Source organism: Centropristis striata, chromosome 1, assembly GCF_030273125.1.
Source record: "Centropristis striata isolate RG_2023a ecotype Rhode Island chromosome 1, C.striata_1.0, whole genome shotgun sequence".
NCBI classification, from domain to species: domain Eukaryota; kingdom Metazoa; phylum Chordata; class Actinopteri; order Perciformes; family Serranidae; genus Centropristis; species Centropristis striata.
In genome coordinates this window covers 31,938,559-31,954,189 of record NC_081517.1, presented here as the reverse complement: position 1 = coordinate 31,954,189, position 15,631 = coordinate 31,938,559, and the positions used below count along the sequence as shown (strand labels likewise).

Genomic DNA, 15,631 nt, shown 5'->3' with positions numbered 1-15,631 from the left:
AATTGATTCGTCAAGCCAGATGATGACATTGGGTTGACAAAAAAATATGCACTTAAAACATTCATTCGATGGAGTTGCGGATTACCAAAACAGATGTATCTTTATTAACCATACACACTTACACCAGAGACAAAAGCAGCAGGTCTGATGATATTATGACAAAAAGGTGTTTTACTGATCAGAAAGTGGAAGTGGCTCATTTATTTTGATATCCATGAGCCACTGTGGGCGGTGGATAAAAACCTTATTGTCCCGCTGTGTGTGGGATAAGCACTTTTTGTCTCCCTCTTTTGTTACGTTAAGACCAAGTTCCTTCTCACAAATCGGCTCATGTAGCTCTGGAGATTGTGTGACACCCAATCTCTCCCTCTGGGCCAGAGGATGTGTGTTACTTCTAAAGGGGTCATGGTCAGAGCTAGCTTGGCAGCCCTTTGTGAGCACAGTGTGAGGGTTTGAGCAGTAGATCCATCACAGCAGTGCTATGTTGAACATTGCTCTGCCTGCCAGGTTGCAGGACACTGATGGATAGAGCCAGCACACCTGTGCAACGCAGCGTAACACTGTGGCCCTGAACGCTCAGCGACACACAGCCAGACTTGCATCAGTCAGGGGAGGTGGTGGGGTTTGTGTCTGTTCTAGTATGTTTCATGTTGCAGCAATATGACGCATGCATGTGTTGAGAAAGGTAAACAATGGTGAATATAGTAGCTGTAAATGACTATTACATAATCCACTTATGCTTGTGTCTCGCTTTTCCTTCACTTCCCACAGAAGGCAGACAGCATGCACGACCTGCTGCTGGACGTCATCACATGGGTGGGAATCCTGCTGTCACTGGTTTGCCTGCTTATCTGCATCTTCACCTTTTGCTTCTTCCGCGGGCTGCAGAGCGACCGTAACACCATCCACAAGAACCTCTGCATCAGCCTCTTCATCGCTGAGTCACTGTTCCTGGTTGGGATCAACAGGGCCGACCAACCGGTAAGAGCTCTGCGCAACATACAGCATGTGGGCATGCATATTCTTCTGATTACAAGCTATGGACGGTCCATCATTTTTTTGGAGACGATGAAATAGATAAATAAAAGCAAATATTTTGCACACAGGCTACATTTCAAAATGTTTTATTCATGCTGTGTTGGCACAGTTTTGGCATAACTATCCACTGACCAATACCACTGATCATACTGCATTGTTGGCAGAGTAAACTGTGAAATATTTACTAACTTGCTGTCAGTGGTTGACCACATCGTAGCCACATGAATAAGAAGCAGCAGATTTGTTACATTGTGTGTTCCCGGAATAATTTGAAAACAGGAATTTTTCTGAGTGACTGTTAAACAAACCATATTTTTTAATACAAACCAGCCTTGATTGTGCAACATTTTTTCTTCCCGTAAATTGTGAAGGAGGAAACAACAGAAACAGGGTTTACAATGCCGTTGTTTGTGCTGCACATGCTCAATTTGACATCACATAATTACTAACAAGTGTTAGAGTAATCATTTTACAGTTTGCAGTGTGCAGGATATTCAGCAACAAATACCAACAAAAGCAGAAAATGAGACAAAAACATTACTTTCCAATCAGGTTGTTGTGATTCTTGAATGGCAGGTTAGCTCAAATATAATAAAAAGTAGAGTATAAAAAGCATAAATTGCCTGTTCTATGGTCTGTTACCAATTGCAGCAGAAGTGATTCACAATCCAAAGTGCATATTACACAGACTTGTTTATTGGCTAGATAATGTATTAAGGCTTATGTATTTGCTTTGTTTTAGCTTAGCTGATGTTTATGCTGTGCTTCAGTCTTCTGTTGCTTTTGTTAGTCATTCCCCCCTCAGGCTACAGAAGCTGCAGTCTATCTCTTTTGCCAGGGAATCCTGTTAGTTGTGAGGGGGATGTTCGCAGAGCAATACAACTTTCACAAACAGTGAGGATAAGATGGTGAATATGGGTTCAACCTGCATTTGACCGTTCATATTAGAGGGCTGTCTTGGTGTTCTTATAAAAAGTTTACGCTGTGAAATGAATCATTTTTAAATATCTCTGAGGTAGAGACGAGCAGAATTTATGTGTATGTGACATTTATGCAGCCAATATGTAATATAAAGGTTTATAGTACTGAATAGTAATGTGTCCATAGAGATTACACATGAATTTAGTTGTAAGTGTAAAAACATAGTTCATTAAATCTCTAGTAGTGTACTGTGATGGCTCAAGAGCAGAGCCAGGCCAGCTCATATAATGCATGTCGACATTCAGACCAACCTTGGGGTTTATTCTGGGTTACTGTGTCAGTCTGAACTGCCCATGAGTCATTTTGTGTATCAGAGTAATTACAAGAATCTCAGAACTATGGCTGGGCAATATATCAATATAGTCATATGAGACTAGATATCCAATAAATATAGATTTTGGATATCCCAATGTCATAAGTGTTGCCATTTCCTGGTTTTAGAAGCTGCATTACAACAAAGTGATGTCATTTTCTGAGCTGACCAGACTGTTTCTATCAGTTTAATTTACCCACTTAATCTGTATATCCACATTACTGATGATTATTTATCAAAAATCATTGTGCAAATATTTAGTGAAAGCGCTAAAATACAGTCACAATACCAATATCGAGCTATCTGATCGAAAATACTGTGATATTTTATATTCTCCATATCACCCAGCCCTACTTGGAACCTGTGGACTATCAGTTAGACGACAGTTTTGTCTCTGGGAGCAACTGCCAATATTTTGGGGGTTCTGGTGTTGCCAGTTCATATCAAGGACGAGAATTTCTCTTCCGTGTTCCAGTCATTGTTTACAATCCAACTGCTAACTTAACAGATACTTTTTGTAGGTGTTTTAGATCCAGACGGCAATCCCTATAATTTATCTTCATATGAATACAGATAAATTGTAAAAAAAATAGCTACTAAAAAGCTAAATATTTGTCATGCTATAGCCGGGGGTTCCGTGATTGTATTTCGGCCAATACCTTCTTTCTCTTTTGTTTTCCACATGGACTGTTTACCTACATGCAATCAAAGACTGCTTATACATAATTGGTTGATACAACTCAGACTACAAACAGGGAACAGAAAGCTCCCAATACCAAGAACTTGTCCCATTGCCAACAGATTCTGCTTTCATATGTAGATATGTCTATAGAGATTAGTAATACAGTGATCCTTTTTCTTCAGAGGGAGAGAGTTCTTCAGAGTTTTGCATTCAAGTAACAACTGTTCCTGAATGCAGCATGCTCTACATCTCCATGGACATAGCACTTATTAGGCCCTCTGCTAATATCAGCCTTCTTTAGAGTAGCAGGTTGACTGGCTCAAGTGGACTCAATTTGCTTCTAACAGTTGTGCCACTCTCTGCAGCCATTAAGGCTTGTGCGAAAAGAGCTAAAATAACTTCACTAGGTATAACCTAATTGCTCACTTTTCTGTTTTTCACTCCCACTACCCAAACCTTACCAGATTTGGACTTTCTATTACAGTTAATGATGCATGACCTCTGCTGCTCATGTGGAACTGCGCTAAGCTTTTTGCAACTCGCAGCTGCAGAAGAGCAGGGAACAAAATAAAAATCTATGTGGAAAAAGAAGCTACTGATATCAAGCTCCATCCCCAATGATGCACACTGCAGTTTTGGCTCAACACAAATCAGGGTCCACATGGTCTGCATTCCAGTCACAGCCCATCTTGTATAATCCATATGGTTCGCATTCAATACGCCAATCATGGATTAGGAGTTTAAACCTCTCTTGGATGCGAGCTCTTACACAAAAACCGTATGGGTCAGATTCTCCGATGAGACACTCTCGTTTAATTCCTCTGGGCAAGGTCACCCAAATATAATCAACATCTAGTGTAGGGAAGCTTGGTGTGCGATGTCACAGACTTACTGTATTATGTTTAGACCTTTGCTAAAAGCTAGTTAGCCTCTGTTTTATTTGTTTCAATCATTATGGAGTATATGTCTGTGGGGGAGGAAGTGCTCAGGGCTGTCTCCTTTATCCCCTCCGTAGTATTCAAAAAGACTTAGAGCAGCCCCAGGCCTTTGTCTCCCGCTGAGCATTCAATGAGGAAACATTATTTACTTGTTTTGACATTGAGGTTTCTCTATGTCTGTGCGTGTGTTTGTGTGGGAGGGATCATGTTGCTTTGTATGTATGTGCGCCGCCGTATTTGTGTGCGCTCGTTAATTACTGGTGACTATTTGTGACCTCCATTAACATCTTCAGCGTCACTTAGCTCGCCGCCGGTTAAGCCAGTAATTCCAGCAGGAAAAACTAAATGACTTTGCATAAGCAGCCACTTTTTTACCTGTGTGTGTGTGTCTTTGTGTGTGTGTAAGCTACACTGTGCGATCATTAGGAATGGAAATGAGTGACTCCCTCGCCCCCTAAACTCATTGTCTCTCAGACATTAGGTAATTGTCTCTCGCTGCAAACCCCTCCATTATAAAAGTCTGTCTGTTAGCTCTCCCATTCAATGATTTAGGAGTGACTCTTTAGATTAGAACATTGCTATGAACGTGGCGGGCCAGATCTCACAGCTCATTCATTCCTCGCCTTCTTTTCTTTAAGCACATCTCTTTCCTTCCCATCCTATTGCCTAAATTGTTCATGCGGTTTTAGGTTTGATACCCCTCTTTCATTTTTTTCCCGCTGCTCATCTTTTGCTGCTCTCTCTTTTTTTTTTAATTCAGGAGACTCTTTCACAGGGTTTTCTGAGTATTTTATCATCTGCCTCTCTAACTCTTTTACATCCCTTTCATCCGTCACTTTTCACTGGCTACTAACAATGTGATTTAAAATCCATTTACTCAATTTCAGCGTGAATGTATAACCACCGGTTGGTACAGGTGGGTGAATGTTAGTTTTTATTCGATATTGGACAATTGCCATTTCACAAGAAACTAAATGAAGAACTTGAACAGTGTTTTGATTATGCAGTTCAGCTCTAACTTGGATGACACTCAAGCGCAGACCACCACCAAGGCCAATGGTGCATTCACTTGCTGTACGGATGTGTCTTTGGTGTTTTCATGACTTTAAGTCATAGTGTGGAAACAACATGGACACTACTAAGAAGCAGTGGTGTTTTTAACACTTTGATAGCAGTTTGCAGTATTTGCATGGCACAGGCTGTCCTCATGAACACTTTGTATGATTTCCTACGAAAAGTAATGCACTGGATTTCGTAGGTTTTTCATGAAGTATTATTAATAGAGGAAGCAACATAATGGTAAAAACCAAGAGGAGTGGCAGATTGGTCAAACCGCTGATCATGTTCGTGTCCCATTGATAGAAGCTGTGTCTGAAGTAGAGTTTCTCCTTCCTATTCTTTTCCCCTGACCTTAGGATTATTGTTTTGGTGGCTAAACATATCCAATTTACAGCATTAACAACGTGCTCAAAACAGCAATCATGATGTTTAAAACAGCATTTGGGATGTAGGGTACAATAGCAGATGTCAAGTGTTAAAAGTTTGTTGCAGTCATATGTTGAAAACGGCGTTCTTCTCATGTCACTGCAAAGGTTTTGTCAGAAATCATATAAAGCACTTCATGAAAATACATTCTATGACAGTAAAGAGCTAAGAAACAAATCAGGGGTTCCAAGAAACATGTTCAGGAATCCCTTTTTCTGATTTCGAATAGCACATGAAGGCACAAATGCCCCTGCTTGCAATGTTAATGAAAGTGAAAAATAAATTGTGTATGTGCTACACTCTTCCACCAGGTTTAATGGAAATCGGGAAAGTAGTTTTCCCACAATCCTGCAGACAGATAAAGAGAAAAACGAACCAAACTGAAAACATAACCTCCTTGGCGCAAGAAATAATGAAGAAAAGTATTCAGTGTCTAAACTGATGTTACGGCTGGTGTTTTCCAAAAATGTGTCAAGAATTGCATGTGTGCTCTTTCTGTTTCATTCCTGAGACATTTTTTCAGCAGTTCAACACATTTTCTCCATCGTTGGCATTGACAAAATGATATTGTATTCTTAACAGTGTTGCCAAGCCGTTCGTCCTCCTCACAAATCCGTCCCCCACCCTTCTCTCTCAGCCCCCTTTGAAAGTACTTCTGTTTGAATTGTGGACAATCAGCAAAGGCTGAAGCACCTACTTGTCACTTCTATTTTCTCATTTATCTTCGTAGATGACTTTGTAGATGTAGACGTGAAGTAAAGAGCAAAGGAGGCGTGACTAATATTGCTATCTTGAAGTGATTTTAAGTCCGTCTGTCGCCTGTAATTGCTGTTATAGTATACTATGATTGTGAGTTTCATTTCTTTTTGCCTTATCCTCTCCCTGTACCAGTATTGGCAGCCCAACTGTTAATCCCTCACATTTCCTTCCTTATGTGAATATGATAAATGATTACTTTCTCAGTCTGACTCAGACATCGCATGCACTGTTTGTGTCCTCTTTACACTTTATAAGTCATCACTGCAACTGTCCACCAGATAAAATATTTCCTGTGCATTATCATATGCGTCACTGTATTTTTAAATTTTCTCCATCTTTTCTTTCCCTCACCAGATTGCCTGTGCAGTCTTCGCAGCATTGCTCCATTTCTTCTTCTTGGCAGCCTTCACCTGGATGTTCCTGGAAGGGGTGCAGCTCTACATCATGCTGGTAGAGGTGTTTGAGAGCGAACACTCCAGGACTAAGTACTTCTACCTGGCAGGCTACGGAGTGCCTGCTGTCATAGTGGCCGTCTCGGCTGCAGTGGACTACAGGAGCTACGGCACCGACCGAGTGTAAGGATAGAGGGGTGGCGAAAAGAGCGTAGCGTGAAAGAAGGATGGATGACGGGGCCGGGGAGGAAGGGAGGGAGGCTGGAGTGCCTGCTGTCATTTTGGCTGCCACAGTGGACTCTACAAGCTGTGGCACTTCTGAAGAGTCAATACAGAGAGGTTGAGAGGGGAGAGAGGCAGAGAATTAGGAAGAGGGAGGGGGGGTTATGGGGACAAGCAGGGGAGGACCCACCACAGAGTGACTGCATGAGCGTAGCAACGACAATGTGTGAATATGGAGGGATTTAACGGGCGGGAGGGAAGGAGGGGGGTGTACAGTGGAGCAGATTGAGTGAGACAAGGAGGGGTTTTAGTGTGAGAGTGTGAGAATGGAGGGATGGACAAGGGAGTGATGGAATAGCCTGCCAGGGCGTATACACGTCCGTACTGGTTTGCACTTGTGTGTGATAAAAAAAAAAAAAAAAGCTGGCTTCCCCTGGAGGAAGCAGAGTAGTGAGTGGGATGAGGACATACATTAAGAGCATGTGGTAACGTATTCATGCATGCTTGACTTCCAACCCGAGACACATGGTGAATCCAAGAAAAGTCAGCCAGCAACTCATTCATACGAAATGTATGCATAATAGGCCACCTACAAATACAGCGGAGTGAACATAATATGACTTTCACATGCGTGAACTGTCCACTCCATTCATCCTGGGAATCTGTAAAAAGGCCACCATTTTATTCATACAGTGCCTATGCATATTATATGCATAATGTGCATATAATGTATATGGTGCACTATACATGTCCGTGACCTCTCCTCTTTTTTCTGTGAATATGAAATCATAAAGACTAAAGAGGACATTAACAATGTGGACATTGCCTTTAAGAACTTGGAAAAAAAGTCTTATTGCTTATAAATGAGCGGCTCCATATAGAAAGAGAAAAATGACGGGACACTATAGGACTGTTAAATGATTCACATGCTCAAATGCTCACGCTCTCTGCTGCTCTTGGGGCCCTTTGTAGTTAAGAGCTCGCAGCGACACATCGACTCGTAAAGGTTTGAAGACGGGGGGGAAAAGAGTTGAATTTAGCGTTGTTTAACCGTCAAGCCACACCAGTTCGTACGCCACTTAGATCAATATTTCATTATGGGATTATCATTAAAACATGAGAGTCTGAATGCCAAGCTCTGGATGAATAATCAGACTGCATGCCATTAGCTAACAGACTAGGAGACTTGCCCTGAGAAGATAGATAGGGTTTAAAGGGGACATATTATGCTCATTTTCAGGTTTATACTTGTATTTTAGCTTTCTACTAGAACATGTTTACATGCTTCAATGTTCGAAAAACGCATTATTTTTCTCATACTGTCTGTCTGAAGATACTTGTGTTCACCCTGTGTCCGAAACGCTTCGTTAAGCGCCTGTCTCTTTAAGCCCACCTCCAAAACAAACTGTCTGCTCTGATCGGCTTGCAAGAATGATGAAGGAGAACGATGGTACACCTTTGCACAGGTTGTTCTCAAGTGGAAGGTGGAGATACTCAGAGCGGGGGTGGTATATTCGAATGAGTCTGCATGTGACAGAGGAAGGGGAGCCAACTCTAAATGGCTTGTTGAATCCAACGTTTTCCAATCCAGGCAGCCCAAAAAAACCCCAAAAAACTAGATAGCTTATTTCAGTTTGTGGATTGGTAGGCACTCCAGATACTCAAATATATATGCACAAACACTGAAAAGTAAGTCTATCATATTATGTCCTTTAAAAAGTAAAACTGCAAAATGTGATATGTTTGGTGAAACTATTGAACTATTCTACTAGAGTTTATCTCACATACTGCAGTGTATAATAGAGCGTATAAGAATAAATATTTTTGCAGTTTAAAATAATTTTTCACATAGCAATCAATGTATCTTCTTTTTATGGCCTTATGCGTCATGGGCTTGAAAATAATTTGACACGGCTATTTTAAAAGCAAAGAACACTTAATCAAAAGCAGAAAATAAGTTATGTGACTCATTTATCAGTCCAGCCTTGAAAATGGCGCTGCTTATCATGTTTGACACAACACATTGAGACAAAACCTCTGGAAATATCATCTGCCATCCCTGCTGTGTCACCTTGTCACATAACGCACCCCCATTTTCCCACATATTAGCCAGTGGCACTGCGTCTCATTCACCTCCCATAATGAAGGTGGCAATGACTTAGCAAAGGAGCCCTAATGGAGGATACAGTGACACAGTCAGGGACCCATAATGGAGGGCTCTCTAATGTGGTGGAAATTGAAAGATTAATAATTCAAAAGCAGCTGGTCATGAATCAGTCGGCCATTTTGCTCCAGCGGTTTTTCTCTGCACCTTTTTCTGCAACCCGTCGGGTCTGACCTCAGTGGAGGGCACGCAGGGACTGTTTTTTTTTTTCTTCCCCTGCTTGCTGAAATTGATGAGTGAAGATGTTTGGGGTAATATAATTTAGCATAGAGCAGTATATCTTTTACTACCAATGCTAACCTTGTGGTCAGAAATGAATGAGTGTGGTTGTGTGTGTTCATGCATGTCTTCTGTTTGCTTGTGTGTATTATGTGTGTGTGTGTGTGTGTGTGTGTGTGTCTCCTCCCTCCTTTAACCTCACCGCAGCCATTCCCAGACTCCATAAATAGCCTGGTATGGGGGCTGCATCCATAACTCAGTATTCAAATGAACACAGTCATGTCATATTTTTGCGACCACAGGATGTGGCCGTGTCATATATCTGTGTCCTAAGGGGGAAGTAAAGGTGAATTTATCACAGGTGCTCATCCCTCGCTGTCTCCCCCCTCTGTGTATGATGTATGTTTGAGGTGTGCGTTTAGTCTGTTTCCTTCTTCCTGTTTTTTCACTGTTCCTCGTCTCTTTCACTTTTTCATCCCCCCTCCCAATTCCTTTTGTCCTCCCTCTGTCGTGATGCATTTGATATACTGTATGTCATGTAATGTACTACTTTTCCCCACCTTCCTTGCTTCCTTTGTGTGTATGTGTGTGTGTAACTATGATGCATGTCCTGTCCTCTGATGGTAAATCCCTGCTACCCTACATCCATCTGGAGGCTGGAGCATGTTTTTAATCCCTATGCGTCTCTCCTCTGCTGTTCTTTTTCCCTCTGTTTCTCATGCATGATGTCTCTTTCTCGCCGTCTCTCCCTCTTGTTCACTTGTCTCTCTCTCTCCCTGTCTCTTTCTATCTCTATCTCTGTCTATCTAGGTGCTGGCTGCGATTGGACACATACTTTATCTGGAGCTTTATAGGCCCGGCTACGCTCATCATTATGGTGAGATACACGTGCACGCATGCTCACACACACACTTGAAATAGCATTACATGCACAGAGTAGGCTGGGTGCCACATGTTCGTACAGGAACGGTGGGTTACATTAAGGTGTTGGTTAATCTTCCTACAAGGTTTGCCAGAACTCCTCGGCAGTGTCAGTGGAAGTAGAAGGAACTTTATGTGTCAATGTAATAATTCCCACTCATGGATTAACTCTCAAGTGGGCACATATTCCAACAAGCTGGAAATCTTCGGAAGGACATAGAGCACAAAACACAGATTATGATAAGAACTCTATAAAGTTATGTTGGTCTTAAGCACTTATTTGATGATCCAGGCACTGTGCTTCCTCCTGGCTTAGCTACTTTATTACAATGCAGCCCAGCGCATAATAAAAAGGGGAACAAGGACTAGCAGAGAACTCACATTGACTGTTTTTTCCTAGTCATTTCATGGAGAAAAGTCAATGAATGATGCTCCATCAGCCAGCAAACTGTTCTGAGGAGCGGGAACAGTCCTTATACCTTGATCGAGTAAACAGAGACAGAAATAGTTGGACGACTGGGCAGACACACAGACAGAAAAAGCAAAAGACAATATATAAAAATCTGTGTTTTGGAAAGAGAATGAAAGCAATGGGACATGTTCCCAATTAGGTGAATGTCAGCATGTACACTGATGCTCTGGACTCATTTTAGAAATGTCAGGCAGGCTATCACTGATCTAACCGGGGCTGTAAGTTGGAGCGGTGCAGGTGGGACTGCTCTGTTATAACTCTACGTCCATTGGTAACATATACAGCCTTGGAGACCCGACACAACAGACCAGACAGTCATTATTAAACCACCCTATCTGTGCATTAGCAGGCCAATAGACTATACAGCATCTGTGAGAATTGGATTTCTATTGTAACAATGATCCTCAATGGATGTAATGACTGCTGTATTTTCCCTGATGCTCAAGCTGCTGTATTTTGAGCACATAAAGGGCTGTTGATTGTGGGCTGATACTGTGTCCCCAAGCCAATTACTGCTGGAAGGGAAAATGAAATGATATGCACTGTGTGTGAGTGAATTGTTGTGGTGACACTGTGTCTTTAATTAGACTCATTGCTGCTGAATATTAACTTGTGTGTGTATGTGTGTGTCTCTGTGTGTCTCTGTGTATGTGTGTGTTTCAGCTGAATGTAATCTTCCTTGGCATCGCTCTTTATAAGATGTTCCATCATACGGCCATTCTCAAACCAGACTCTGGATGTCTGGACAACATCAAGTAAGTACACGAATGCATACATTCCTGCCATCACACCAGCCTGCCTGGCTTTAAATGCGGGTGTGATTATGCAGGCTTGTGTGTCTGTGTGTGTGGATTAACTTAAAGAATAATACACTGTTTGGGGAAATAGGTTTATTTCCTTTCCTGCCAAGTGTTACAGCAGAAGATTGGTAAAATTGTTAGTCTGCTCAGTATGTTGCTGAAACTAGCTGGAGTGCATCTAAATCGTCCTAAATTCCCAGAGTCATATGTTCCCAGGGTCCTATGTTACCAAGGCCCTATGTTACAATGGTCCTATGTTACAAGGGCCTTATGTTACCAGGGTTATATGTTCCCAGGGTCCAATATTACCAGGGTACTATGTTACCAGGGCCCTATATTACCAGAGTACTATGTTACCAGGGCCCTATGTTACAAGGGTCCTACATTACCAGGGTCCTATATTACCAGAGTACTATGTTACCAGGGCCCTATGTTACAAGGGTCCTACATTACCAGGGTCCTATATTATCAGGGCCCTATTTTCCCCGGGCCCTATGTTCCCAGATACCTATCTTACCAGGGTCCTATGTTTCCAAGGTCCTAAGTTTCCCTGTTCAATATTCAGTTAACACACATTAACCCTCCTTTTGTGTTTGGGTGAAACTTGACCAGCTTCATTTTAAAATATTTAATAGATATTATCCAGTTAACCCTAATCCTAGCCAGACTGTCAGAAATTCCCCTACAGGCACATCTAAAGCTTACTAATTAACATGTTATATCTTGTTTATTCGATCTCTACAGAAACCAAATTGAAAAACAACAAGCAATGTATTTATAGGGAATTGTGTGTCAGAATATGTTGTCGCTGGAAGAGAAATAGTCCCTCGACCTCCTGTAAAACAGAAAAGCTCCAGTTTTTTTTTTACAGATCAAACGAGATATAACAAGTAATCTGTAGTTTTTATTACATTGAACACAGCCAGGCTAGCTGTTTCCAGTCTAAATACGAAGCAAAGCAAACTGGCTTCTGGCTCTAATCTCATATTTATTTTACGGAGGCTAGACTGTCATCCATCTTCTCATTAAACTCTCAGCAAGGAAGTCTTTTTCCCAAATGTCGCACTGTGCCTTTAAATCTAATGTTCATCAGTTTTTCTTGTATGTCAGCAGCAACATGAAGCATGCTTGTGTCTTACATTATTTCAAGATGCTCCTCAATGAATCCATCATATTGTTATTCCCAGTCATGTCATTACTCATACCACCCTTAGAGAACATTACTGAAAATATGACTTCATTTCCACTGAACACTGAAACTCTGTCTGCTAAGCTAACTAATCAGGGCCGTGTTATTTCTCGTTCTAGTGCAGCTCAAGACAAAAGGCTCAGTCTAATTCAAACAATATGCCATGGCTCAGAGCTCAACTCCTCACTGAGGCACGGCTCAGAATTTATAATGTAAATCACAAAATGGCTCACTCATTTGATTTATAATTTAAATATTACTGCCAGCGTATTTTTCATGACCGCGTTTTTTTCGAGCAGGACTTCAAGTGGGAAGCGTTTCAGAAATAAGGACGAAACCAGCTGATCTTTGCTTCCGTGCAGTTTAGGGGAATGTAATCAAAAAGCCTGATGAAAGACGGAAATCAAAGAACGATTTAGAATATGATGCTTTTGGATCTTTTTCCCCCCTTTTTTAATGACTTTCCCTCGTCTTTCTGAGCACACTAAAGGCTGGATAGATTTTAATCTATTTCACTTCATTAGTCATGTCTTATTGTGGTTCATTTACTTGTTAATCATCATCATGCCTTTTTGTCTTATTTTTTTTTTTTCTTCCTTTTGTTTTCTTTGTCTCTTTAACTCCAAGCCATCATAAGTTGTCTTTGTTGTGGATTGGCTCCGGTAAGGCCACTCTCCAATCAGGATGCCTTTCGTCTCTTTCAAGGCATTCTGATTGGTTTTCCTGTTGTCTTATTTGTCTGTGGAGCCTGCCTCGAGTCTATGCATATCCCTTGATTAACCATTAACCTGCCTTGTAAAATAGATTACATGTTGATGTGTGATTTGTGAGCCCCTATGACCTGCAGACCTAATGTGCTATTGAAATATTATAATGGTGAGATGTGAACGAGGGGAAACAGAGCTGAGAGAGAAACAGTGGCTCAAGGGAGCACTGGAGGAAGAGGTGGAATGAAGGGATGGAAAAGTGAGGGATGAGTGTACCCTTTATTGAAGAGGGTCGTCAGACGAGCTTTATTGGAGGTTCTGTCTCGCCTGAATGGTGCCACAGAGGGCAACATCAAATCAATCACCTTAGTCTCACTCACTTACTCTCCTCCTCTTTCTCTCTTCCTTCCTCCTAACTCTTCTAATATCTCAACCTCTGTCTTCTACACTCTCCAACCCCCCTCCTCTTTCTTTCCTTACCCCCTTTCCTTGTCTCCAAAGCCTCGCATGAGAGGTGATCACTGTCCAGTCAGCCAATCAAATTAACAGCCATCATCGTGGCTGTGGCAGACCAGAATCTGTGACCTTTAGTGGGAAATGTCATTTATAATGGCTGTAATGTCCCTCTACTTACTGCTCAGTGGATCCACTCACATGGCCACATGCACAACTCACGCGCACACGCTCAGAGGAGAACTTACAATGCATACACATGCCTCGACCCGACCGCATTCCTCTAACATTTGGCCCTCATGACTCACTTTTGCATGGGCTTTATATGAAATGGAGGTTCACAGCCTTGAAAACCTTTATTAAAATTCATTCCATTAAAGTGTTATAGTCACAATTGCACTAACAGACTTCAGTACCCACTTCTGCCTGTGAAAACATATTTTACCCTCTGCCTTGGACTTTGAGTGATGAAGTTTGGATGTAACTTGGAAAAAGTGCTGCGCGCTTGACCTTCGGTACTTGTGGCTGACGTCAGCTCGCTCATAGCCTCCCCTCCCTCCCTTGAGATGGTATCTAAATGAGCAAATCTACTTTCTCTATATTCTCTCACCCTTTTTGTAGGAGTGTAATTCTTTTAGGCAAAACCTCCCACTGTTTTCTCCATCCCACTCCCACAGTGTTGGGACTCTGTGTGAACCCTCTCTAACCCCTTTCTCCTGCCTCATGATCCCATGTGCATTAAAACTTGGCTGAAAAGCTTTTCTGATCCAGGGAAAGAGACAAGCCTGTCATGTTATCCTACTTATAATGAAACCAGCAATATATTCTTCATATGTTATGTGGTATAGCGAATGGTGATGTTGTCGAAAATGTAGCGCATTGAAACTCTGTCTCTTAAAAATGATGTACATGCAATTTAACTGTTTTCAGACCAAACGGTTTCTGAACTTTTCTGTTTTGCACCACCAATATAAATACAAAAGGGATGTAGCCGGATGGCTTTTCGCTTTGAGAAGTCAAAATCATGTTTTCCCCCTATTGCAAACATCTACAATAATGCCTTGACTTCACTGTTGTTTCATTTATCCTTTATTCAGTATTTTTGTTAATTATGAGCTATAGACTAAGGTTTTGTTTTTAAAAAAATGCCAGTTGATTGTGCTGCATTGGCTGTGTTCAACCATTTCTATTACACTTATGTCTCAGGACCACTCACCATACCCTTAAGAGTACTTTTTCTGAAATAGGAGCTAAAAACAGCATTGTAACTACCATGAATGCTCTTAGTTGCTGTTCTGCGGAGACAATAACAAAGGGTCTCTTTGAACTATGTTTTTCGAACTATGAAAAAGTAGTTCTTCAGTCCAAAAGCACCTTTTGGGACATGCAACATTTCTCCCTCTTAATTTTTCCCCCTCTTTTTCTAGGTCTTGGGTGATTGGGGCCATAGCTCTGCTGTGTCTGCTTGGTCTGACCTGGGCTTTCGGCCTGATGTATATCAACGAGAGCACCGTTATCATGGCCTACCTTTTCACCATCTTCAACTCTCTGCAGGGCATGTTCATCTTCATCTTTCACTGCATTCTGCAGAAGAAGGTGAGGGAGACAAACAGAGACAAAGCTGTACAGAAATAGACAGACACGCACATGCTATCACTGATCAGCAGGGACACCAAAAATATCTGCAGAGCTGTCACAGGTTTGATCGGTCATTCAGTAACCCCACTGGCTGCTCAATTCTCTCACTTTTTCACACTGAGCGCCTCACTGTCTTTCTCTCTCTTTTCACTGTCTGTCTTGACTTGTGGCAGCAGGTAACAAACAGTGTTTCTGTCTTCCCCCGAACAGAAAAGATTGTTTTTCATCATCAGACAGGATCATCAAGACTGAAATAGC

The 15,631-nt window shown here is 41.7% G+C and overlaps 1 protein-coding gene across 1 annotated transcript in view; it reads left to right on the top strand.

Annotated features, from left to right (window-relative positions):
• adgrl3.1 (adhesion G protein-coupled receptor L3.1) overlaps positions 1 to 15,631 on the top strand; it is a 140,219-nt gene that overhangs the window by 112,935 nt on the left and 11,653 nt on the right. The window contains exons 15-19 of the mRNA XM_059338568.1: positions 772 to 981; positions 6,551 to 6,771; positions 10,004 to 10,070; positions 11,250 to 11,341; positions 15,163 to 15,331. Coding sequence (XP_059194551.1) covers positions 772 to 981; positions 6,551 to 6,771; positions 10,004 to 10,070; positions 11,250 to 11,341; positions 15,163 to 15,331 — 759 coding nt within the window. The remainder of the gene's footprint in view (positions 1 to 771; positions 982 to 6,550; positions 6,772 to 10,003; positions 10,071 to 11,249; positions 11,342 to 15,162; positions 15,332 to 15,631) is intronic.